Below are 27944 nucleotides of genomic sequence, written 5' to 3' on the forward strand. Positions count from 1 at the left end.
CTTTTCAGAGAACAAAAAATAACATCAGGAGTGCTTGGTTTTTTTGTTTTGTTTTTTGTTTTGAAAGAAGCTTACATTCTCTTATGTGAACTCATGAAATACCAAAACATGGTATTGTCCTTAAGCTTCCCAGGCTCCTTTTAAAATGCTTGTTAGTCTGAATACTATGTGTACAAATGGCCCTTCTAACACAAAGCTTGTATTCCTGAAAGTTGGCTTCTTTTAGAATGCAGTGCGAAGGGAAAAATAGCTCATCAGCTTTCTGCTACTGTAATGTAGTTCATTCTGTAAAATGCCAATAAATGTTCAGTGAGATTTCTCAACTATATTTAGTACTCCTTGAAACCGTGAATGTGGCTGGCACTATACAGCATTTCTCAGATTGAATAGAATCAGGAGTTATGTAATAAACTGGAAAGCATGTTGGTGACTTAGCTGCTGACTGAGCTTCATGCTCACCATCAGAACTCCCTCTGGAGTAATCCTTAGCTCTAACATAACTGCAAAAGCTAATGGAATTACCAGTGTTTACACATGGTACAGAGAAGCAACCAGGAATAGTGTTTAGGGTGGCCAGATGGAAAAGTGGACAGGGCTCCTGTACCTTGAATAGTTTTTGTGTAGAACAGGAGTGGGCAGAAAGCAGAACTCTGTATGTTTTGGAATTCAAATCCCAGCATTCCTGACCATTGGCTATGCTGGCAGGGGCTTCTGGGAACTGAAGTTCAAAACATTGGAGATCTACCTTTGGCCCAGCCATGGTGCAGAAGAGGGAATTTCAGCAGGTGTAGCTTATCATGTAGGTGATATCTCCTGAAAATGCCTCTTCTACAAAAGAACTGTTAAAGGTGCAGGAGCCCTGTCCTCTTTTGCACCTGGCCATCCTAACTGTTGGCAGCACAAAAATTAATATATGATAAGGTGTTCCAGTGCTATACCCATGAGGCTGGTTAGTTCTGTTGGCTATCCAAACTGTTTAACTTTCTGGTGTAGCAATCCAATTTTGAATCTAAACTCTGGTTACAATTTCTCATTGTTCACTTGCTCTACCCCACCCCACTGAAATATACCATGAAAACCTAAGTAGGTGTGGGGAGTACATGTATGTGTCTGTGGGTGCATTCACACAATCACGAGGGGAGGGTGGGTAGGGGACCTACACTGCGGGGAGTGGGAAGGGGACATGATGTGTGTGCCCCACACACGACTGCGAAACCATGCTCAGCAGCATGGTTCCCCTACCCATCCCCGCAACATGGGTCCCTCATCCTCTCGCCACCATGGCGGGAACAGGTTGCGGTGGCTGCTCTGTCCACTGCATGGTGATCTTGACTATAGAGATCACCCGCACTGCTTAGAGCATTGCTGGAAGTTCTGGATGCTTTAGGTGGCTGTCTCTATGAATGGCCGCATTTCTTGATGGAGCGCTCAGATTAATCCGTGGAATGCCTGCCACATGACACGGTAAGCCACTCTTAGGCCCCCTACCCCCACTGCAGAGGGTGGGTACCTGGGGTAGCTAATTTACCAATTGTGGGTGGGCATTTCACCCCCCACACACACATTCTAAGCCATCATGGGTCACTCCAGAACGCGACCCATGATGGGTTAGCGTTAGGTGTGAAGCCAGCCTGTGTGTCTGTGTGTTCCTTCATCACCCTTCAGCTTCCCAGCAGAAAAGCAGTTTTAATTTTGCAGCCTGATGCTGGGAATGTTGACTCTGAAGTCAGCCACATTGATTTCAGTGGGGCTTACTCCCAAGTAAGTATGAGTAGGATTGTAGCCTTAGTAGCAAATGGTGTTATGGAGGCATAGTAGTAATGTCTTTTGATGGACTTGGTGTGTACGGATGCAGAGAGAATAATCTGGTTCAGAGACAACATTCCAGGTTTATGAAGCCTGGAATGAGTATCAGGACCATGCAATCCATCTTCACCCCTTTTCCCCCTTGTGTACAGGTTTTGGCACAGAGATCCTGGTTTGTTTAACACTGGTTGGTAAACCAGAGTTCCTTATTTCAGATGTAATGAGGAACTTGGGTTTAACTAAACCAGGACTTCCATGCCAAAGCCAGAACATGAGGTGAACTGATGCTTGAACTGACACTTGATCTTGGCTTTATAAATGATAGGAAGCTATGTTGTCTTAACTGGCCCTATAGCATAAGTTGGATGCTGATGTCATAGAAATAAATGAGCCACTGTACATATAAAGATGACGTCCTAGTGTGGCATTTATTGATGCATAACTTATGTGGGGCAAGGAGAAAAGCAAATACATTATACACAGTTGGCTGAAGGAGAGCAATGTTGCTTCTATGCAAGGGCTAAATTACTCCTAACATGACTAATATGTTCTCTTTGCAATGAGAATGGCATTTGCATAGTTGTAGGCGTGTATTTTAAATCACTCAATCAGCTGGACCGCTGGAAGAAGAATTCAGTTAATAGCCGAGTCTGTGGCAAAGAAAAGAAGACTTGGTTAAATTCTTTTCCTGATCTGTACTGTGGGTGACCTGGTCTACACTAACTGCAAGCAACTCTTCAGGGTTTCAGACAGGGGTCTTTTCCAGCCCTACCTGGAGATACCAGGGATCTTGCAACAGGAAGGATGATTTATATAGCATTTCATGTGAGAAATACAATATAAATCTTCAGGTTAAAAAACTACAGTGCTATTAGACTCGTATCAACCCTGAATTTGAAACTGATTTGCAGGAGCTCTGTTCAGATAAATGGGAATTGGTATTTATTTTGGAGCTATGCTTTGGATCAGCTTTTAAAATCAGAAGTGAATTTCTGTGTTCTATACAATGGCTGTTTGCACATAGCCATATTGGCTGTACCATAGCATGACTAAGGTTGCAATCCTATATACACTTCCCTAGGAGTAAGTCCCATTAAACTCAGTGGGGCGTACTTCTAAGTAGATATACATAGGATTGCACTGTAACCTAGGTAAACAACGTTTTGCTCCCAACCTGGGTGTTTAAATAGGAAATCCCTGAATAATAAAGTTTTCCATTTTACTACCTTGCTTATTATTTCTTTATTCAGATTTCCAAGGAATTTGGAAGTCTGAATAATAGTAGTCTGCATAGGGAATAGTGTTTAGGAAGATATTATTTATGTCAGCCTTCCCCAGCCTTGTGCTCTCCAGATGGCTTGGACTGTACCTCCCAGCATTCCTGACTATTGGCCATGTTGAGTGGGGCTAATGGGAGTTTAAGTCCAAAACATCTGGAGGGCGCCAGGTCAGGGAAGGCCTATTTATGTTTCCATGTTGTTTGATACATGAGTCATGCATTGTCATAAGTGATGAGACTATTGATGGCCATAACAGTGTCTTTGCTTTCATTATTTGCTCTCTGATGCATACAATAAGTTAATTTTCTCTGCTTGGCTTCAATTTTTTTTTAATTTAAGGATGTTCAAGACCCTTCAGTCATTGTTAACTTCCCATTAGAAGAAGATGAAAGCATATCTCTGGTTGCTTGGACAACAACCCCTTGGACTTTGCCTAGTAACCTGGCCCTCTGTGTTAATCCAGACTTGCAGTATGTGAAGGTGAAAGGCAAGTGCAAGACATGACATGCATGCATTTTCTGGTGGGTGCAAATGCTATGTTTACTTGGAAGTATGTCCCATTCTGTTCAGTGCTTGGCCCCAGGTAAGAGTGCACAGCATTGCAGCCTCAGCACTGCAGCCTCAGCCTTGCAGATCGCAACATTTTAAACCAACCAATGCAATATTTTTACTGTTGTGTTCACCTGCATATACGGCTGTGTTCCAAGACAACATGAATGATTATTTGCCTGGCAAGAGGAGGAGTTGTTTGTCTCAGCCAAAAAGGGAAAGTGGCTAACTGCAACACTGATCTAACTTGGCACGTTTGTTCTGTCATCTTTATTAAAAGAAAAGAAAAGGGACTCTAAAGGCATCTTCATGTTGTTGTCATAATAAATCTACAGAAGGCAGCATAATGGAGAAAGCACAGTGGTTACATAAAGTGCTTTTCTTCAAACTCCTGTAGCTCTTGTTTAATTTATTATGATTTGCTTAATTGGTTTGCCCTCTGATTTACCTACCTATGATGATTCAAGCTGCCTTCTAATGCTAAAAGGATAATGGGAAAATGTCCTTATAAGGGAATATCTATCTCTTAGTGCACTGTCTGCTAAACTCTGTGCTGTAGGCTAAGCCCATCTTCTTGCTAAAGACATATTTTCTCTTCTGAAGCCCAGTCCTGGCTAACTGTAGGGGGCAACAAGGGTTATATAACTTGTTGTTGAGCACAGTTCCTTTCTGTCCCCCTGAAATGCCCATGAGCAATATGCACAATCAAAAGTCAGTGCCTACCCATTAGGCCAGGGGTGGGCAACGTGTGGCCTGAAGTTTAGCTGAGCCAAGTCCTGTAATCTATTCTCAGTGGCCAAGCTATATCCTGGAAAACATGAATTACAAGAATGTTAGGTGCTCTTGAGCCAGTGCAGAGTGCATTTCCCAAACTAGTCCATTACTATCGTCTCTGTAGTATAGAGCATGGGTGCCAAGCCTTTTTCAGCACAAGGCCTGACATTGGTTTCAGACAAGGTCTTGGGGCTTCTCTTCCCCTGGGTAAAATCCTGTTCTTTCAGATTTACAGCAGAAAGCACTCTGTGCTGGATCAAATCAACTTTTCGCAGTTCAGTAAGCCATAGCAACCATGACTGCTTAGATATAAGCTGAAGCAACCACAGAAAAGTAGGGTGCATGTCTGCTCAGAAGTAAGCCACATTGCAAGGCACAAACATTAGGTTTAAGCAGCAGGAAAGTGCAGAAAGGAAAGCCTAGCATCTTCCCTCTTACTGGTTGAAGCAGCTCAGTAGCGTGCGTGCCAACTTAGAAGTAAGCAGAAGCATCAGGTGGAGCAGCAAAGTGGAGCATTTTTGAAGTACACTGTCACTGCCCCCCACTTACAAGTCAAAACAGCAAATTAGAGGTTTCTTCCCGACTTTATTTAATTACTAGCAAAAGTCATGCTTACCAGGAAAAGGAGATCCCGCCCCCTCCAACATCTTCCTCTCAGTTACTATCACATAAGGAAGCAAAGCAGTGCTTTGTAAAAGTTCTTTCTTATATACTTTACATTTATAAAGAAAAATCTCTTCAAAGCCTTTTAACGAGCAGGGACAGGAGAGAAGACTGATCCTGGAATGCTGCAGAGGGCTAGATTAGACCTGTGGGTTCAACACCCTCGCTATTGAGAGTCTGCCCCCCATGTCAGTAGTTGGAGCAAGTGCTCCTGAATCGCAGGGGGATGGTTCCAGACACACTTGAGTATGTTAACTTCTTCTACAGAAAAGAAGCACTGCCAATAGCAAACAAATGTGTGTTTAATTATTTTAATCATTTGAATCTTGTTTTGTAAACTGCTCTGAGCATTCTGCGTTATTATGTCATAAAATCTAATGGACCAATTAACCTACCTGGAAGCTCTGTTGTTGAAGGAAGCACCAGCAACGGCTTGGCTCTGAGCAGGGCTGCCATCAAGTGTAGGCAGGGCCAGGCTCCTGTTGAGGGTCCATAGTCTAGCAGGGGCCCACTGACAAGAGCCCCCTCGAGTTGTTCCTTCTCTTCACCACTGCAGTATGCTTGCTCACCTGTCTCTTGTTCTGGCCTGTACAGTGGTTATGATGAGAAGGAGAAGCAGTAGATGTCACTGCCCACTTGCTCACTGGCTCTTTGCCTGCAAAGGAAGAAGGGGTAGCGATAATGAGAGAGTGGATGAGAAGCAATAGCATCTGTTGATAATGGTGGTGGGAAGGTAGACCCACTGAAGGAGTGGGGCCATTGAGAGTGTCTTGCCAACGGGGCTCAAAAACCTGAAGCTGGCACTGGCTCTGGGCAGGGAGAATTGGACTATTGGTTGGGTAGAAATCTGAAGAGAACCACCAGCAAAAGCAGTTTGTCTGCTTTCACTTTCCATTCACTTGTCATTTGTGTGTCTATGGTGTGGCGACTTTTAGTGACAGCCATAACTATGGTTGGTCAAGTGAGAAGTCGTGACTGGTTTGTAAACTTGCTTCTAACCATAGCTCCTGATTCTGGTTTGCTGGCCTAGTGCTAATAACAACTTTGTCAATTTGGACTTCACACTTAATCACGGTTCAGCTTCCTTTATCCAGGTTTGGTGCGATGTCTGTATAGAGCCAAAACATCTGTGCCAATATGGATTTTAGAATGGATTTCTTTATTGTAAAAGAACCCAGCTCTGTATTTGCACTATACTGTTAAACCAGGAGCTATTTTAGTTAAAAGAATTGAGTCTAGTATCTTTTGTTCATATCTATTTCTGTAAGATTGCAACAAAATATTAACTTATGTGGATTTTTTCCAGATAAAAATACAGGAAAAATTTTCATTTTGATGGAAGCTAGGCTGGCATCCCTCTACAAATCTGAAAGTGAATATGCAGTAGTTGACAGGCAAGTATAGATATATTAGTTCTCGCATTCTAGATTCAATACGTTCATAAATAAATGCTCTACAAAAGGTATGAGAACTGAAGAATTGTTGGTTTTTTGTAATCTGCTGGTTTAACATATGAAAGTTCTTGTATGTAGTGCAATCTCTCAAGGGGTTTGGTATCTGCTGCTGAAAAAATGCATTGGATTTGAATTGGATTTTATGCAGCTGCTACTGATAATGTTGAACGTGTTGAAATTGCTTTTGAAGCAGAGGAGCAAAGTAGGGATTTGCAATTCTGAATCTGTCTTGGATAATAGCATTTTGGATCTGCCTTATAGTCTTATGGGCATCATTGTTCCTATCGCTAGGCACTAAGGTGCCTTCCATAAAACCATTGAAGTCCCTGGCAAAGCTCCTACTGGTTTTAAAGAATCAGGACTAGGCTGCTTTGTGTTTGCCCCAACTTTGTTAAGGCTATCAAATATATAACAAACTGCAGAGCAAATGACCTGAGATGATAGAATGTTGCTAAGAGTCACAACTGTTTCACAAACATTGAAGAATATCATCCTAATAGCATGGTGTTGCCATTCACTTGCCTTTCTTGCTGCCATTTTCTTCAACATCTACAAAGCAAAGCTGATTTCATGTTATGGAAAGAGGTAACAAACTGAGTTACAGCAAGTTACAGTCAAGTAACAAGCAAATAATAGGTGTATAATGTAGAAGTTACATTTTTACTATGGCTCTGCTGTTTTATTCTTTAAAGCAGGAATCCTCAACATGGTGCCTGAACCGCAAATGGGTCCCTGATGTAGTGCCCTTGGGCACCTGAAAATATTTTTTAAAATGTATACTCCCCCCACAATACATACATAGATTTGTATGAAACGCATACAACTTTCTAGCAATTATACATGGGCTGCAACAAAGGGGGCCAAATATCCAAATAAGTATCCATTTGAAGGTGATGTCTGTATACCACCCTTTCAAATATTGAACGTGTTGTAAGGTTCTCACTCCATTGCATTGTAGGAGGTGTTTATCCTTCCAGTGTTGTAATAGCTGTCAAAATGGTGCAGAGAGAATCCATTTACACTGACATTGGTTAATTTCCACGAAGCAGGTAAATAATTTAAACTAGCACGTACATCAGTGAACATTAAAGACTGTTCCAGTACAAAATTTTTCTGTATAATAACCTCCCTGCAAAAAGGAGCAACTACTAGACGTTGCCAAAACATGCGTTTAAAAGACATTAGCTGTATTCCACTGTAGCAAGTAGCTGAATTAGACAATCCCTTATTAAAGAGTGTTGTGGTGTCCAATAGACACTAAGCAAAAGTTTTTGCTGAATAAGAGACAGACTAAGATCCATAGATGCTAAAGGTAGACACTAATCAGATCCACTGATTAGGCATTTTGTGGTGGTGCCCAGAGCAGTATCTCAAAGGTTGGGGTCCCCTGCTTTAAAATGTTGCTTTGTTTCAGTAAAAACCATAACTTCTACATTGCACATCTATTGTTTGCTTGTTACCTCACTTCATTTATCTCTACAAAACTAGTGTTAAATATAATCTACTCTAGTTATTTACTAGAAGTACTTATCTCTTTAGCTCTAATTGAAATATTCGTAAAAGTGCAAGCAGATAAATGTTAGCTATGATCTCTTTTAAACTGTAAAAATGTAAATAAGCAACAATGTAGATTTAGTGCATTCACAGACTTCTAAGAGCTTTTGTAGACTGTTGATTTACTGGTGATGATCCTGTTTGCTGCATTAGTATAGAGTTTTATGCAGTCTTATTTTTATGTATATTTTAATGCTTGTTTTTATTATGGCTTTTATGTTGTGTGCTGTTTGGGTGTTCTGGCAGAAAAACAGTTTATAAATATTGGAAATATATAAACTTGTTAACTACTGCTAAGTTGAGAAATTGTTTTTCAGGTTTCCTGGTATTACACTTAAAGGGAAGAAATATAAACCACTTTTCAACTATTTTATCAAAGTAAGCAATATTTATACTTCTGTGAGATGTTCTAACTCCATAATTTTTGATTAGTCTTCATTTAGAACAGTCTGCACATTATAAAATTCAGAAATACAAAGGTATTTGCAATTTGGGAATAAGAGGGGTGTATGAAGGAAAAGTAAACAGATATTTTTGACCCACAAATGTATTTGCGTTTGTGTGTGTTGCTTCCTTTTGTGGAAAATACAGTGCTCTCACTGTAATAGTTTTAGGACTTTGTCCAAGATATTATTATGTTCTGATGGAGTATGTCTTTGTCACCCCAGTCTTAATCACATTTCTCAAGAATCCTCCCATGCATTGTTTGAGGTGGAATATCTGGAAAACTGGTGATACCTAACTTACAAATATATGTGTATCTCATTGGTACATTGGTACTGATCATTTGCACATCAGTTCTGTGTGCGGTGGCATGTGTGCATGCAGAGATCCACAGTCCACTGTAGTTAGACAGTAGCTTTCTCAGTTCTGGAATGTGTAAATGAGACTGAACTGTCAAATCATTCTTCAGTATTATAGCACCAGCTTACCTTTAACTGCTAATCCCTGACTATGTCACAGTTCATCTGACTCATGTTGATAGCAGTGGTTTTAATCAAATTTTTTTTGTATGATGGTTTTAACACTTACAATTCTTGAACACTGTTTCTGGCTTTAAATATTTTCCATGTCACTGTTTTGTACATTTTGAAAAACCATATATCCTTTATTCCAGTGCAAAGAAAATGGTGCTTTTACTGTAGTGACTGACAACTATGTGAAAGAAGAAGAAGGTACAGGGGTTGTACATCAAGCTCCATACTTTGGTGCTGTAAGTTTAAAGCTGTTCATATTCTTTTATGTAGAACATTTTTTGATCTCATCTTGATTCTTTTGATTGAGATTCAGAATTATTTTTGATGTAATAATTCATCAGGAGCACATTACACAAATATCCTTATGACAAAGAATACTTATATGTTCCCACTCAGTTCTAATACTTATAATACTGAATCAACACCAGTGTTTATATTGGGATTCTTTTGTCCAGTACATATTTTCCCAAAATAAGATAATTTACTACTTAAGTCTCTTTAAACTTATGTGTCAAACTACTTTGGTAACGGCCAGTGGGGCTACTTGCTTAATTAGGCTCTTATGAGTTGATGAAGACATAGGAAGAAAGTGGTTATTTTGTGAAGAACCATCAGACTATCAAGTCCATGAGACAATGCTAAAACTTGAAGGAAGGAGGGAGCATGCAAGCCAGAGGCTCGTTCCGGCTCATTCACATAATGCCGGATCACCATTTTGTGTTTACATCTGAACTGAGCAAGTGACACAAAAACACAAGTTGTCTTATGGTACTTTGGACCAGCTGAGAACTTGGAGTGTGTGGGTCGGTGGTGGTTGTGGTTGTGATTGTTTCCACAAATGGCAAAATATTTGGGATAACTTGATGTTCCATGTTTCAGTACATAGGACATTGCCGTATGCCAAATCAGACCATCTAGCTCAGTATTGTCTGCAGCGACTAGCAGTGGGTCTCAGACGGGGCTTTTTCCAACCTTCTGTGGAGATCCTGGAGTTTGAACCTCGATCCTTCTGCATATAAAGCATGTGCTCTACCACTGGGTTATTGCCCTGCCCCTAAAACAGAAGGAGGCCCCAGCCATAGATCCACTTACCATTAACCACAAATCCACCCAGAATATAGGAAGCAGCAAATTAGATGACAAAATCTTGGAGGTCTTAGGATTGGTTCATGCATCATGTAAATCTGTTGATTGCTAAGTATTTGATTCTCAACTGAATGCAGACTGGTTGGAAAGCATTTGTCTCCTGTGATAATGGTTAGGGATTGGAATCCATAAAAAAAAAATCATGTGAGTCACCAGTTAATATTGCAGTCATGAGGTGATGAATATGCGTGTATAAACTAGGTCTCTGTAAGAAGATGTTTGAGAATTATTTTTTATAAAAAAGTGAACTTTTGTTTTACTTGTTTTGAAGAAACAAGTAAAACCTTTCAGAGCATGAAGGAATAATTTACTAGTGCTGAAGCTTCAAAACCAGAGCACTTGAGGATTTAGTACAATTTTGAACTCCGGCATGCTGCCTTGGAAATCAGAAGATCAGCATTTAAATGATTTCATATTGTTTTTCTCTTGTAGGATGACTATAGAGTCTGCATGGATTTCAATATTATTCAGAAAGATTCAGCACCAGTTTGTCCTGTTGATGCCTCAGGCTGTTTCACAGCAGAAGTGGCAGACTTTGCTGGACAATATGTGAAGGTTGGTTGTCTTGAGGAAGCTAGAGAAACTCTGTTTGAAAATAGTATTCAGAAATTGAAGAAATGTGCATGCTTTGTCACACACCCATTTTTTGCCCTCAGTATTCCTTGTGAAAATTGTGGAAACTTCACAGAAAAAAACATGGATTTCAGCTGGAAATATATAGCATCTTGATACAGTTTTATTTCCATTGGAGAGGGATGCAATTCTGATTGCTATCTTGAAATCACATATGATGAACCAGAAGACCATACATAAATACATTTATTCTGTGGCAAAAATATTTTTTTTCCGAAGCATTGGCTTGGATCACTCGGGCAAGAGGAAGACATGCCTTCTCAAGCAAGGGTAGAGGCTATGTCCTAATTTTCATTGGTTTTTCTGCTTCTTGCTGCAACCCCCAGTGCCATATCCCATGCTGTGGCAGTGTGCGAGAACCCACAGGTGTCGCTTTTCTGAGGGGATGGAGGGTGTGCAGCAGAAAGGGGGAGGTAAGAAAGTCCAGTTCTATGAGTGGAAGTGCATTCGCTAAAGATCCAAGCTGTAGTTTTCAGTTCAAATGGCTAAGCTCTGAGGCCTCTCCTTCTGAGAGCAACTTGCAGATCTCTGTGCCACCTGAGAGTAGCTTTAGAAAGTATCTTTGACATTGCTTGAGGGAGTGGGTTGCGGCAAGATAAATGTCAGCTTGTGTTACTTCAGGGATCTAGATTACAGGTCTAAACTGGCATTTTTTGGCAGGTTTTATTTATATAGTATTTGTTTTTCAGTAATAATGAGTACTTGCTAAAACATCTCCATGGTAAATTCAAGGTGCTTCATGAATTGTAAGGCTCCACCATAGCTGGCTATAAGCTAAGAAGTTGCGTTCTTTATCTGAAGATACCTACCAACAGGAATTCTGCTGGCTTAACACTGTCTTAAAAATATGCTTTGCTTTGCTTAGGATGCTGATAAGAACATTATGAAGGCCCTAAAAGACCAAGGAAGACTGATCCACACTGGTTCTTTCAAGCACAGCTATCCTTTTTGCTGGAGGTATGGAGAAGAGTTAATAACATTCACATTTAAAGAGAGCATCCTGATTGGTAACTTATTCTTGAAAAAGATACCTTGCTTTATTCTCATGCAGAAAATTAAAAGCAAGTTGCATTCAAAACCCTATTCATACCTGAAAGTAAAATTCACCTCTGTCAACCTGGGTGAATAGTATTTCTCACAGCTGTCAGCAAACAAAGAACTCTATGCCAAATTGAGCAGAGTGAATTTCAGGAACAGAACCAGCCTCTTGCCAATTTTTCCCTGGTTCACCTATTCCATTGCTGCCTCCTTCACTGTGGTGCCATTATCACTAAACCACAGCATTGAGATGTGGGGCACCATAGCTTGGGGGCAGCGCAGGGAGCCCCCAAACAACAACAGTGAAGTGGCAGCACTCTGGCAGCAGCTGTGCAAGGAAGCAAAGTGCTGCGTTGGCTGCTGAGGCTGCAGCAGTACACTGTTTTCCCCAGACCAAGAATGGCAGCAACCTCAGCCAATCAGATGCAACCTTTGGGATTATGTGGCAATTGAGGACACTAGAGCAGCAAGGGGTAGGCCAACTCACCTTGCTGATCCAGTGCTCTTATTGGTTTAGTACCCCAAAAGTTTGCATCTGATTGGCTGAGCTCCCTGCATCTTTTGCTCTGGGGGAATATCATTTAAATTAAAATGGATGTGGCTGCAGCTGGAGTTGGTTGATGCCACACTCTGCTTAGCAGTACTTGATGGCAAGCAGCTTCTTTACCAGGCAAGAAGCAAAAGAAGGAGACTGCTACTACTGCTGCTTCCCAGAGGTTAAAACCAAATCTGGGCCATGCGAGGGAGGGAAAGAAAGAGAAAAGCACAGCCACAGCCACCACTGCCCAAAGGTTAAGAAAAACCGTAGGACAGCACTAAGGAGTGAGTGAGAAGAGGGTGGCCAGAGTAGCGGGGCTGGTGATAGCAAGGTTTGTTGCCCAGGTGGTTACTGTGGCCTCCTCAAACCTGGCAGTGCCTCTCATCCCGGGCCTTTTCTGAGGGTCCCACTCAGTGGGCAGGAGGGAGGCAAAGTCTTCACGCACTCTGTGTTAGGTACAGCTCAAATTGACCAGCCACTATTCTTTCCCTAGTAACTTTCAGTATGTAGCATAAATTACTCTTATTTTGTCAGTGCAGTAGCTAATTAACTGTTGTGAACATTTAATAGGCCATTTTGGATTAAGGATTGCCATAGCATCACTTTGAGGAAGGGACTGTAGCTCAGTGATAGACCACATGCTTTGCCTGTAGAAGGTTCCAGGATCAGTTTCCAGCATTCCCAGTTAAAACCACCAGGTGGGAGGTGATATGAAAGTTCTCTGCCTGAGAACCTTGAGATCAGGGGACTGGAAACGAAGCCCTATGCGGAGAGACTGAAAGAACTGGGCATGTTTAGCCTTGAGAAGAGAAGACAGAGGGGAGATATGATAGCGTTCTTCAAGTACTTGAAAGACTGTCACAGAGAGGAAGGCCAGAAACTCGCTCTTCTCGATCATCCCAGAGTGCAGGACATGGAATAATGGGCTCAAGTTACAGGAAGCCAGATTCCGGCTGAACATCAGGAAAAACCTCCTGACTGTTAGAGCAATACAACAGTGCAACCAATTACCTAGGGAGGTGGTGGGTTCTCCCACATTCGCAGCATTCAAGATGAAGCTGGACAGCCACTTGTCAGGGATGCTCTGACTTGGATTCCTGTGTTGAGCAGGGGGTTGGATTTGATGGTCTTATAGGCCCCTTCCAACCCTACTATTCTATGATTCTATGATCCACTGCCAGTCAGGGCAGATGATACTGGGCAAAACGGATAAATAGTCTCACCAGGTATAAGTCAACTTCCTATGGTTCCTGTGCTTTACAAACATAAAGTGATAGCTTTTCTTCTCTTATCTATATGTTTGGTGCCAAGTCAACATGTAGCAAAATTGGTTTGCTGTTCATGCTTGATAACTTTTTTTAACTGTTAGTATTTCTAATGTTAGCATGGAGTTCAGAAAAATAAATTATCTTGTGCAGAACAATAGAGCAATCAATACAAAAATGTAAGCTATATTATATAGTTCAAACCAGTTAGATCTTGCATATCAATTTATTTTACCCATTGACATTTTGAAAAAGGTATGAAAACTCTTCTTGTATAGTTAAGTGTCTTCTTAAATAAGTTTGAATTTGTACTTAAGTATAATCTTTCCCTATCTCTGACACCTTTGAAAAGAATCCATCAATCTTATTAAATCCCCTTTCCCCAGAAGTTCTATAATTGCCTAGGTCTGGGAGACATTCTTCCAAGCCGAAGACTGGCTGTGAACACATGCACTACTTTAAAGTTTTAAAGTGTTAGATTTGTAGAAAGTGAAATAATTGTTGACACCAAATGTCTTTGACAGAATTGTTACTCAGTTTGCATATCACACTGGATTTCCTGGGTTGTTTAACTCAGGAATTGCCGGGGACAAGTGAAGTAACAAGCACGCTGCCTCCTGTGCGCTCATTGTTTCTGCTGTCAATTAACAATCCAGGAACGTTCCTGGGTGGTTTTGTGATGTCTGAATTCCAAAACTCTGGGTTGTTTATGGGTTAAGCAGGCCAGAGTTAACCCAGCAACAAACCATGGGGCATTCCTGGGGTAATTGAAGGCAGAAATGACGATTGTGTGGGAAGCAGCATGCTCATTGCTTCACTTGTCCCCACGCGTTGCAGCACGATGTGTGAACCTAGTCAGTATTACACTTATCTCTGTTGTTCAGAATGAATTCCGTTTTTCAGTATGCTGAACTGTACCTAGTGACATCTTGTTAATATCAGCATGTTTTGGGAGAAGCTGATGGCCAGTATGCTGAGGCCTGCAGCACAAGTATTGCTGGCTCCCCGCAAACTATGGTTTGTACATTAGAAGCCAGCTTCTGGAATGCATGCTCTCTCATCCTTGCTTCTTTCCTACCCAGCACAAATTCTTTCATTGTCAGCCTTAACCACAGTTTACTTTTAACTCTACTTGGACACACTAACCAGGCTCCCACTTAATCAGACTATGCAAATCTACTTCACATCCTGGTTTCAAATCCTGGTTAACATGCTAACCTGGTTGGCTCCATGCAAATGCTAGTGTTATGCTTGTACCAGGCATGGGTTAAATCATGAAACCATTAGAATTTCTTAACCCATGGCTTTAGTACCTTGTTCTCTTTAGGTTTCCAATTTTCTCACATTGCTAGCCGCTTTGAAAATCATTAGTTTTAGATTACACTGAATTAGATGTTGGGATGTCGTAGCATTCTCATAATTTGCTTTTGTTGTAGATGTTGGGTCGTATTTCAAAGGCAAACTGTAATTATTTTTATTTGGTCTATTTACTGTATTCTATAAAATGTGTTTTTATTTCTTAATGGAAAATGTGCATCATAGCTCTTCAGCAGCTTTAGTCTGCAAAGCTTAGTAAATTTACACTGCATCTTAATATATTGCACTTGAGAGTCCTTGAACAGACACAGCCCATCTTGCCTTTAATATAAGAGGTTGATGGTGAATACTCAAGTTTCTTCACGTATTACCAAATCTTTTAATTTAGTGGTTGTTATGGGATAAAGTAAACATTCAAGTAGACATTTTTAAGAAGCACACATTCTGCTCATATAAGGTGTCTTCTATGACTCTCCTTGTTCGGTGCATAATTTAGTAAGTTTGTTTTTCTAGTTAAGTGCTGTTTGAATAAAAAAGGCTTCCCACTTAAGGATTAAATAGGAATCCTCACATACTCTGATATCATCTCCCCCCCCCCCCCCCGACGCACCCCATACATGTGAATGAGGATGTGCAGGAACAATAATACCTGAACAGGACTCTTGTCCATCAAACCAGGATTGCAAGCCAGCTTCTAACTGTGATGGTGTAACCCTGGCTTGGGGAGCAAGTTCATACCTTTATTTGCTTATTCAGATGGAATGGGAAACTACAGTTTGCACTAATGAGGACGTTGCTAATTAGTAACCAATTGAATCAAGTTACAAGGGCAGGAGGGAGCATGCAAATAGATGGCTCATTCCAGGCTCATTGTGTATAGTGCCAAACCATGGTTTGCTGTTGTCTCTGGGCTGAGCCATTAAGCCTGAAGTGAGTCCTTGTTCGTATTCCTTCACCACATGTCTCATTCCATCATCTGCAAATTTATCTGCTTCTGTCCCAAATTGTGTGGGTGGCACCAGTCAGTCAACTAAAGGTACAGGGATATCAAAGCTTTCATCGGAACCTGTAAAGAGTCAGCTTCTGAGCGTCTCTTCATTCCATGTCCACCCTTTTCATGCTGTAATGTGGACTCTGTCTGTCCCACGGAAGGTGATGTGAATGAAACTGGAGCAGGCAACATGGGAAAAATGAGATAGAGATGTGAGGAACACTCCTTTTTGTTTATGTAGTAAGAATTAGATTAGGTAAGCCGTAGCTAAATAGAACTGTCTGCAAGGTATAAGGTAACACACATGGATGATGCTTCAGGGGATATTTGGCATGCTTTGGCACAGTGGCAACTAATATGAAATTTTATATGATTTACCACTAGCTTTAACACCTGAAATGGAAAAACAACTTAGATGCTGATATTTTGTCTTGAAAGCATTGGAATGTATTATTGAATATTCATGAAACTAATGAAAAGTCGGGTATTTTTGCATTATAAATAGTAACTGGTTTATAGATTTGGGTAAAAAATTATCTGATATGCTGCAGTTCTGTATGAGTTACCAATACATTTTAGACTCTGGAGGCAAGGGGTACAGTCAGCTCCATTTTAAATCAATGGTCACTGATTTTTAGAGGAGTGCAGTTGCAAAGTTGGTTCTTCAAGCATTGCATCAGGAAAGCTAAAGAACATGCCTGATTCTCTTTATACAATTTCTTTCAGGTCAGATACTCCTCTAATATACAAAGCTGTGCCAAGCTGGTTTGTTCGTGTGGAGCACATGGTGGAGAAACTGCTGGAAAATAATGCCCAATGCTATTGGTAATTTACTTTATTTTCCTTACTTTCATAACTGCAAGTCAGTAGTTTTTAACTATTTCCCCACTCCTGCTTTAATAACGCACTCTACAAATATTTAGCTGCAGCTTTACTCTGACATCCAAAGGGTACTTTTTGCCCCAGTAGAAATTATGCTCCTCAGTTGATTCAATAGACTCACAGCCTGTGCTTGCCTTGAAATTTGATATGGGGTGTTGTCTTATATTAAAGATTGGAAAGGTGAGCTATTCTGCTTAAGAAATCCAGATGGTTTTCAGAAGAGTGAGGGGGAAATCATTTGGTTTTTGTCAGAGTACCTTGAAAGGTAGCAACTCTTCTTAAATATAGGCATTTTAGTGGGAGAATTGATAGATTTCCACTGTACCTACACTCTGTACAAAGATTCTACAAATTAGTATGTTCTAGTTTTCTAAGGCTACAGACTTGTTATACCTGCTTTTTAAATCTTCCACCATTGTATAGTGCTGAAAAGCTAAAAGAATAATTGTCTAAGTAAACATGGAAGGCACAGTTTCCTCTGAATTTCTTTCAGGACTAATGTCAGAAATTGCTGTTGCATCACATTCCTCCCACTTTGGGTTTAATATTAATTGCTTTTTGTAGCAGGGAACTGCTGATGTTCATAGTTCTTCTACTTGTACAACCTCCATTTCTCCAGCGTTTTGTTCTAGAGGACTAGCTCTCAAAGTGTGTTTGTCTGAACACGGGCTGGCTTGAAGAATGCATAGCGGGCAGGGGCATGCACAGAAGCCCCGTCTCCAGTATCCCTGGGCACATGGGCTCCTCTATAGACCTTTGTGCATTTAGTGTGAAAGTCTGAACAGGTGCATTTGGCACTTAGGGTTTGCAGTTGCACTGAGGCTTCTGAGCACGTTTAGCTAAACATACTTTTAAGGGTAAGAAAATCCTTTAAAGGGTTGTAGAGGAGTTCACATGGCCAGAGATGTTGGGGGGCAGGCCTTGCATGCATAGTCTGCCCCCTACAGACTTTTAGCCAGCCTGTGTTCAGGCAAATGCCTCAACAGGGTTAGTGTGTTGTAGATAGCCCTAAAGAGGTATAGATATTTGCCAGTAGTGTTGCACCACTTTCTAATTTTGGTCTTGAGTGGATGGTGAGTCAAAATTCCAACTCTTGTGTTGAAAGCTGGAGATCGGTTTCTCCAAGGCGTTTTGCACTGGCACCTTATGCATGGTGTGGGGCTACTCTCCATTCTATTTGCCTGTCAGCCAAGTGTGTGTGCGTACCGTTGGGTGAGCTTGGTCTTTGTCTTATATTTGAAGTCTGTACAGCTGACTTCTTGACTTGGAGAAGCCCAGTAAGACAATCTCTGGCAACCCTTGCATGCTGGAATAATCTTTTCCATCTCTTCTACAATTCATGATACAATGGAAACAAAAGCATGTGCCATTTATCAAGGGTGACAGAAAGAAATGTATACAATAGAGCCTTTTAACAGATATCCTCGCTATCCACCACTTACATAAAGTGGTAAACATCTCAGAGTGTCAAAGCTCTCTCGCTTTAAGATTTGGGATGTTGATAAATGCAGCAGTATTTCAAGGGCAAATTGCTTCTGTTAGTGTTTTGTGGAATTGGGGAAGGGGAAAAATCTGCAAACTTTTCTATAATACTGTTAGCGTGAATAGTTCTTTGTAGTGAGAGAATTGGTGCACATATTAAACTAAATTTAAGCATATTCTTTATGTAAATTTTCATAATTGCTTCCTATGTGAGTTGCTGGCTTGTGATAAAGAAATGAACATTTCACATTTTAGAAAGAGTCCATATTAAGTGAAGTCTTAAGGAAAAAAATAATTGTAGAATTGAAGTATTTGTCTTCTATGCTAATTGCCATGCATATACTGTCTCAGAAATACATACATTAAAAATATGCAAATGGCAATTCGATTATTCTGTCAGAGCAAATGATGTCTCTACAGAAAAGGTGGTAATCTGTTTGATTACTTTGATTACTAACTGTTACTTTTTATTATGGAATGGTAGTTGCAGATAAACATTTATAGCTTAACTTTTCATTTATTTTGGCTTTTTGAATTCTGCTTATTCCTTTTCATTCTAGCTTGAAATAGTACTTCAGCCAGGGTGGCACAGTGCTGACAATTATGCTAGAAATAGGTCAGCTAGAGGCCTATGGAGGCTTTTGTTGTGTGTAATTGCATATTATGAGGAAAATACGGGTACCAACCCTGTGACTTACTAGTAAGGCAATGCAATGACAATTCCAAGAGAATCTATAGGCATGGAGTGTTTAATCCTTCTGCCTGCTAATTCTTCCCTACAAATGGTCCTTTCAGGCATTTTCAGTCTCTCATCTGGGCTTCAGAACTAGCCCAACTGAGGGGAAAAATGTCATAGGGCTGAATTTGCAGGGGGAAATTGGGGGAGAGAGGGCACATGCTTGCTAGGGTAACATGTAATTCTGTCCTAAATTTGTTGAATAAACAAAATGTAATCATTGAACATTTTTGCACTTATTCTATTCTGAAAGCATTATACTCAAATGTGAAAAATTTGAGGCTGCCCTTGGAGTCTTGGTATAGACTCTGAAATTTGAGGGATTGTAAAAGCATTTTTACAGTTTTTTATTTCCTTGTTTAATATAATTTTTTGCTGTCACACTTTCAGATGTGTTAGAATCTTCGCTTTCAAAAAAAATGAAATACGGCATCTGGGAATACTAACAATGGGCCTGTTTGCCATATGCATTCATTGGGACCATATCCTACTGTTGCCCCCATGAACAGTGCTATATGTCACCACCTGTGGGTTTTTTAGGGGTTAAACAATCCAGAATCAACCCATGGTTTGTTGTTTGGTTAACTCTGGGTTGTTTGACTCTTAACCAACCCAGAGAGTCTAGGTGCAGACATCATGCTAAGAACCTTAGGGGCTTCTGGGAGTTGAAGTCTGGAGATTTACCTTCTGCCCACCCCAGATGTAGACACATAACCATCATGTAATGTTCATAATGACTAGTGAATATTAGTGGTAATATAATTTTTGACTCTCCCAATAACTTTGGGAGGTTAACTTTGCCAGTGTCCAAAATCAACTGGGAATGCTACAATATACGGATGTTCTATTGCTGAAAATCAGGACATTATCCAAGTGGGCCATTGTGCAAGTAGGGGCCACTGCTGATTCTGTTCTGCAAGCGGGGGCCACTGCTTCTGCAACAGGCATTTAGTGCTTCCTCTGGGAATTGCAAATGAGCAGAAGCTCTTATTTCTAGAATGAGGCAGGTCAGCAGAGCTCGTATAAGGGAGCTCTGCTGAGCTGTCCCAATCCAGAAACTAGTGTTTCCGCTCGTTTTGGGGTTTCCTCAAGGAAGCACTAAAGCCCTGTTGCACAAGCAGTGGCTCCCACTTGTGGAATGGAATTGGTGGTGGGCTCACCCGCAGAATGGTCCATTTGGATACTGCCCACTGTTTTTTAAACTTCAAAACCTTGTATTCTGTTTCCCCCCAATACTACTGTGAAAACAAAATAATGCTAAACAATAATATAACTAAAGCTGGATTTACAGTGATGCCAATTTCTTACTTAAAATCTATATATGGTAGCAAAGCTATATTGTAACTGCATAACAAGAAGTTCAGTACTTGGTCCATTTGGGTCATTGTATTATATAGAAATGTGGAGCTGAACTGGAATGGCCTTTTATTTGAAGGGTTTCACAAAGTCCATGTGTGTCAGAAAAGGAAACCATTTTTCCAGAAACTTCCCCCAAAACTCTTGGGTTTGGCATCATTTTTAGCTGGGCAGAGATTTTGTCCATAGTGAAGATGTCTCAGATTTTTGTATACCTGTCTCAGAGAGAGAGAAGTTTCTTGTTTTTCTAATGTAGGGCAATTTTGGAATTTAGTTGCTTTTATTAGTAAGGCTGACAAATCTCATCTAATTAGTGGGATATCTTTAGATTTCAAATGTTTTTTGAGTCTAGGCATATAGAATATCCTGGTTTTGTTCAAGTATCAGAGCTCAGTATCATCAATTGTTTTGTTTAATTGCCAGATTTTAAAATTAAAAAAATCTGGCAATAAAAAAAGCTAACTTCAAAAGGTTTTTACTATGCATGCTCGTTTTATGTGTGTATCAGTGCTTTGGCATAGTGTCATGAATACTTGCTGGAAGTACTCAAAATATCTACAAATTTGTCTACATCAGCACCATGTTAAGGTCCAGGGGTACTGTTTAATTTTGGGGGCAAGGAACTTGAGAAATCTGCAGTGTTCTAAATATAGGGATGCTTAAGGAGAAAATGCCTTCTAGGCTGTAGCAATCTTTGGAATTTGGTATGATGTACACATTGCCTTTAGAATCATTGTTGACTGCTCAGACTAGATGCCTCTTAGGAATACTGTTTCCTCCTTATAGACATTGCTTCTGGTGAACTAGATTAAACCTGGTTTGACAAATTTGATAACCTAATTGAATTTATAATTAGTTTTTAATGAGAGAATTTAATACTAATGTATTTTTGAACTGGCATATATTAAGACCCAGCAAAAATTTATTGTAACTTTGAAGAATCAGCAGGACCATTTGTCAGAGAAAGGATGAAGAAGTGGAAGTGCTAGTGGTACTAGCACTAGTGGTACCACTAGTGCTAGTGGTAAGCAAATGTAAAATGAGAGAGGGAAAGGAGTACTCCACAAGATGGCAAGAATTCCAACATGATTTTTCTATACTCTTGTCTTATACCCCCGTTAGGATCTTTAACCCGGAAACTTCATTTTAGTGAGGAGCTGTGAGACTTCTTTCTTCATTTTAGTTTCCCCCCAGGGAGAATTTGAGATGACGAGACATAGGATTAACTCTACATATTCACCTGGTTCATGCAGTCTCTTCCCCACACTCCAATTTGAGGAGGAGAGACTGCACAGATATGTTACGTGTATATATTTGGGGGCACAAGATCTTGGGTGTGAAACAGTCTCAAGTGTTGTTGATATTTGCTGAAATCCAGTGAGGGTATCCCCCATCAGAAGTTCAGAAGGATAATATTGCATGTGTGTCCGTGAGAGGAGTGGGGAGAGGGGGACTCTGTATGCCACTCTTGCAGAATGTGTGCATGGTCAACCGAAAACTGGAGATGTCCATTCTAATCAACAGTCTGGATGGAGGGGAAAGAATGCAGCTAGTCTGTCAAACTTCTCCTCTTCCAAACAAGTGACTAGAGTTGTCAGAGGGTAACAGTCCTGATCCATTTTTGAAAGGATGAAGAGTATAAAAGAACTTACTATCTGCAGACCTCTCTGATCAGGGTCTTTATTCCTCCTTATTCCCAGGAGCAAGTATGCTCGGATGCATACAGTTTGTCTGGAGTTAGCTGTGTGACTGGGTAGGGTGACTGGCTGGCTGAGTGAGCACTATTGAATTTAAGAGTAAAGCTTTGTAAACTTCTATAATCTGGATTGGATTATTCTTCCAGTAACCTCCCTGTAAGCAAGTCCATAACAAGGTTACAAAGCTAGATGGCAGTATCTACTGGAGTAAACCATAGGTGTCTTTTTTTAAATGTCCCCATTGGGATATGAAAGCAGAGAAGCACATTCATTGTCCATATGTGTCCCTATAGGGCAGTGTAACTCAGGAGGCTTGTATAGTGAATATAAATACTTTTTCTTCGCTCTCCATAGTGCACTTTTTTTATTCAATTACTGTTAAGTGTGCAGTAATGGCAATTTTTAGTATGAGAAAGAGTTACTCATCCAAAAAATAACAAGAGCACGTTTGTATAACTACTGTGTATCAAGATGTAAGCAAATGTAAAATGAGAGAGGGAAAGGTGTACTGCACAAGATGGCAAGAATTCCAACATGATTTTTCTATACTCTTGTCTTATACCTCTGTTAGGATCTTTAACCTGGAAACTTCATTTTAGTGAGGAGCTGTGGAATAGCCAGGCTGTAGCTGGTCATAGGCTGTCCTTGAATGGAATAGACTCCCTCTGCAGAATGACTGGCGTAAACTAAAATTTGGACGCCCAGGTTCATGGGATAGGTATTGGTTGTAGCAAAAACCATTATGCAAATCCTGCAGTTGGCTGGGTGGGGAAGCTCATGTGCCAACGACTTTTGCTGTGTCCATGGTCAAGACCTTAGCTCTTTCTGGCTGCAGAATCCTCTTTGGCTGATTTTTGAGGAAAATAAACGTGTGTTCCACAAAGGCTAGAGAAGGATGACTTGAAACTTGAGTTGGCTTACTGCTTTATAGCTGTCTTGCATGGTTATAAAAATCTAAAACAGCATTCCAATTTTGTTCTAAAATGTGGGGTGTCTTATTTTCTGTGGTACCTTGCCATAGTCAAGGGGTGAAAAAGGGGTGAAAAAGTATTGCAAGAATAAAAAATCCAGTTAGTATAACTTCAGTGCTGACCACTTTATCTGCACCTAATACACTTGTTGATGCTTTTTGCTATTCAAGCAGACAAAAATTAAATTAGGCATGTAGTATAGTATTGAAAGTAACCAGTAGAATCTCCCCCCACCCCATTTAGCATAAAATAACTAGAGTGGGGTGGTGGTTATCCAGCTCTGTTAGACTACTTATGCTGTTTGATGTACCGCTAGCATAAGCAACCTGTAGCAGTACACGAGTAGCACAATGAGTTTTCCAGGGAAACTTGTTATACCAGCTTGTTTGTATTAGGAATAAGCCAATAATGTAAGCAGACAGACAGTGTTGGATACTGACCAGGATATTTGAGTATAAAGTCTAACTGTAATATTTCATGCAGTGGGCTAATTTCTACAATTTTTTTTAGTGTGGCTATAGAGTTGAGAACTTTTGGGCATAGATTTTGATGGGATACTATTTGTGTGGTGAAATCACAAGCTACCTATAATGCGTTGTATCCAACATCATGCCAGCAATTGAAGTTCATGCAGGGTGACTTCCTGCCTCCTCTTTCCCTCAGAATTCCCCCCAAAACCTCTTGACCGTTGGGGGTCCCTTATCTGGGATAGGGTATGGCACAGGGGACAAGGGCAGGCAGGTGGATTCCTGAAAATCCAGTGGAGGCACCTTCCATGAGGTGGAGCTCTGCCTGTGGAAGGTGCTTCTTTCTCATTTTCAGAGATCTTCCTTCTCCCCTCATGCTCCCATGTAACAGCCCACCCTTTTCAGGAGGGTGCCCTCAGGAAAGGCTTTTCTGGGGGCTTCTGGGAGATGGAGAGGTGGGGAAGTTTTGCTCCGTGATCTCCTTTCCACCAGTGTGACGTTGGATACAAATCCTTGGCTTGCACCTAGAAATCCCTTGTTGACCCTAAGTCTTCCTGAAGAATAATATATTGCTTAAAAGAACCTTCACTATGCCATATAATGTTTAGCCCGGGTGAAAGTGAGCATTCACATTTGAAGCGTTAGATATGTAATTATATTAGGAAAATGCTGTGCCATTTTTGATGGAGTGTAGAGAAAATTTGTTGGATCTCTGTTAACTCAAAGGTGAGACTGACCCAGTTGTTAAACATCAGTCTTCTTAAATATTAGCACCATCTTTTTTTCTATACAATATTTGCTTGATTTCTATGCTGCCGCAGGAAAGGTGGGGGGTGTTAACAGAAAGGCTTACTCTTTCTGTAGTTGGCCTTTACGCTGCATTGCAAAGCTGTTGGGGACCCTGCAGGCTAGAATTGCTTCAGTGACACACTGCTCACACAGTAAGAGCGAGTAGGACAGGCAAATGAAGAGAGCACAAGATAAGCTCATGCCTAGTCTGCCCCACTCAGTTCCTAGATGTACTGGAGTGTGATTAAGTAGGGATTAAATCTTTGGTGTATGCATATAGGAAACCTATATCTTTCAGTGGGGATCCCAGGCAAGTCTCTACCAGATTCCATTCTTTATATAAAAAATGGGAAAAAGCACACCCTGATGTGCGTATTTTAAATGGAATGATACAAGGCAGCTTTTCTCCCAGGAGGGAGCTATCCCTCTGTTTGTGAGACACTAGCAGAGTGGGTGAGTTGGCAAGCAGTTCTGCCAGTCTCTTTGGCAATACATCTACAAACATTCTAAGGCTTGAGGTTTCCCAGAGTCATGATCCCACTGGGATTGCCAAAAAAAAGTTGGAGGTTGTGAGTTTGTATTGTAGACCCAGGTTGTCTTCAGATTTGAGATGGAACTGGTATTCAGGGAGCAGAGCAGCAATGTGCTGTGGGTATGTGAGAGAGCTGGGTGGTTGTCAAAGCACGTCCAGGGAGTGAGAGATGTAGGATCTGGATAAATTTACTCACTGAGGTTTCTTGGGGGTGTGTGTGTGTGTGTGTGTGTGTGTGTGTGTGTGTGTATTAGACAGACAAGATCATCTAGTAGGTTTAGAAGAGGTGTGATTTCATGAAGTGTGAGAGACTGAAGTAGGGATTGTACACTGCCATATAAAGGCCTGACATACAAGCAGTGATGGTGCAATAACACTGGGGATGTTAGACTGAGGTGTCACCTTTTTGCATGTTACTGTCTCTGGAGTGGGGCTTTCAATCAGTTGAACACGCTGAACAAATTATAGCATGTCCCCCACAGTGCCTGACAGTGGGATTTCTCGTGTTTGTTATATCAGCTCTGCAAATCAGCGAGTTAGAATTTTGTATTGGGTGGCAGTATCATCCACAAACTTCCAAAAACTTACATTTTGCATTGCGGTTGCCCAAGAGCTTTTTCCTTTCTAGGGTTAGACTCCTACATAAGCCAGACTATGCAGGCCCCATAGATTTTGTTTCCTAGTACTCTTGCACTATAGATGGATCTCTTGATAACAATTCCCAGATTAGTTTATGAATTCAGTGAAAAATATAGCAGCATGTACACAAGAGAATTTATCATTGTTTGCATTGTTGCATTTCTGGATCTCTAGTTAGCTACTTAAACTGTGAACAAATGCTTTTTATCCACTTTATGCTACAGGTGCTGTCTACCAGAATCTTGAAGTAGAAAGCTATTGTATCAAACAGCAAGATTAGAAAGTTCATTTTTCACATTAGCGAATTGCTCAAATACTCTTTTATCTCAGTTCAGTTTTCCACTTGTAGTTAGATTGGGTTTTTTAGGGTCAGCATGAAGAGTGTAATTGTAATAACTTCAGGCTCTAAAACTTTTAAAGGCAATTACATTCTTTCAAAGCAAGAAAACTAATGCTATCAGAAAGCAAAACTGCTGGGCTTTTCTACATTATTTCAGCGGCTTTTACGCTGGGAGTTTGACATACCATTATATATACTTTCTGCCAGCTAAAAATAACTAAAAGCTGTGTAGAAAAGTCAAGAAAGAACTGCAGTGTGCTGTGAAGTCCTAATGTATGAAGTGAAATCTACAGTGTATTTTTGTTTTGACTGACTTTATTCAAGAAATCTCTGTTGGTATTTAATATTACTTTGGGGTAAATCTGTGATGAATCTTTGAAAAAGTGTAGGTCATTGGGGAGGTAAAAATAAACTTTCAGAAAGACACTGGCAACCTTATTTATTTATTTACAATATTTATATAACGCTTCACATCAGAAGATTTTGGAGCAGTGAACAACACAGTGAAAGAATAAAATAGCAGGTTAAAAGAGTTAAAACATTTTTTTAAAAAAACAAACCCCAATAAACCACGGCTGGTCTTGCAAGGAAGGCCTCTTGAAATAACGTGTTCAGGAGGCGCTGGAAGGAACACAATGTTGGCGCCTGCCTGACCTCTAAAGGCAGGGAATTCCCCAGGAAGGGGGCCACCACACTGAAGGCTCTTTTCCTGGTGGGCTCCGACTGGGCCATGGGTCCATGTGGAACCACCACGAACATGCCCTCTGATGACCTCAGTGACCAGGCAGGTTGGTAAAGAAGGAGGTGCTCTCTCAGGTATCCTGGTCCCAAGTTGTTTAGGGCTTTGTACACTAGTACTAATAACTTAAACCTGGCCCGGTAGCGAATAGGCAGCCAGTACAGTTCCCTTATCAGAGGAGTTACATGCTGAAAAGGGGGAGCTCCTGACAACAACCAAGCTACTGCATTCTGCACTAGCTCCAGCTTCCGGACCAGTCCTAAGGGCAGCCCCACATAGAGCGCATTGCAGTAATCCAGTCTTGATTAATTGATTAATGCCTGTACCACCATGGTCAAGCTATCCCTATCCAGGAGAGGCTGTAGCTTGCGAACCATCCGAAACTGGTAAAAGGCACTCCGAACCGCCGCAACCACTTGGGCGTCCAGTGACAATGATGGATGTAGGAGTACCCCCAGACTATGGACCTGGTCTTTCAGAGGGAGTGCAACCCCATCCAGAACAGGCAATGAGCCTATCTCCCGGACCCGGGAACCACTCACCCACAGGGCTTCCATCTTACCAGGATTCAGCTTCAGTTTATTGGCCCTCATGCAGCCCATTACTGAGTCTAGGCACTGATTCAGGACTTGCACAGCCACTCCTGATTCAGATATCACAGGGAGATAGAGCTGTGTGTCATCAGCATACTGATGGCATTTAGCTCCAAATCCCCTAATGACTGCTCCCAGCGGCTTCATATAGATGTTAAACAACATTGGGGACAAGATGGTACCCTGCGGCACCCCATAGGGCAATTGCCAAGGGGCTGAAGAATAGTCACCCAGTGTTACTCTCTGAAATCAGCTCTGTAGTTAGGACTGGAACCACTGTAACACAGTGCCTCCAATACCCATCCCACGGAGTTGATCCAGGAGGATACCATGGTCAGTGGTATCAAAAGCCGATGGGAGATTGAGCAGAATTAACAGGGTTGCACTCCCGCTGTCCCTCTCTCGATAAAAGTCATCCATCATGGTGACCAAGGCTGATTCAGGCCCGTAACCAGGACGAAACCCAGGATGCTGGGCAGCAGGGTGGGTGGTACACCAGCAGCATCCCCAATCTGTCTCTGTGGCCCAACACCAGGTGCAGCCCCTCAAGGCCTGCTCCAAGGCAGAGTGGTCTCCTGGTGAGAGAGATGGAGGATCTATGAACCACAGCCTGCCCCCCCATGTTGGTGCTGCACTGAGTTCCCAGGTGGACAGAGCTGAGTTAGGTTGACTCCACCCAGCTCACCCACCCAAGTCTCAGTAATACACGCCAGGTCAGCCCTCTCATCCACGATTA

General features: G+C 41.2%; 1 protein-coding gene across 2 annotated transcripts in view; it reads left to right on the forward strand.

Annotated features, from left to right (window-relative positions):
• The window catches only part of IARS1 (isoleucyl-tRNA synthetase 1), a 131920-nt gene that overhangs the window by 20044 nt on the left and 83932 nt on the right, over positions 1-27944 (forward strand). For both annotated transcript variants that reach the window (XM_084839856.1, XM_084839857.1), the window contains exons 8-14: positions 3426-3573; positions 6379-6466; positions 8398-8458; positions 9198-9293; positions 10636-10758; positions 11702-11793; positions 16712-16810. In XM_084839856.1, coding sequence (XP_084695982.1) covers positions 3426-3573; positions 6379-6466; positions 8398-8458; positions 9198-9293; positions 10636-10758; positions 11702-11793; positions 16712-16810 — 707 coding nt within the window. The remainder of the gene's footprint in view (positions 1-3425; positions 3574-6378; positions 6467-8397; positions 8459-9197; positions 9294-10635; positions 10759-11701; positions 11794-16711; positions 16811-27944) is intronic.

Source organism: Heloderma suspectum, chromosome 2 (genome assembly GCF_057233095.1).
Source record: "Heloderma suspectum isolate Gila_16-S chromosome 2, 16-S_ref, whole genome shotgun sequence".
NCBI lineage: Eukaryota > Metazoa > Chordata > Lepidosauria > Squamata > Helodermatidae > Heloderma > Heloderma suspectum.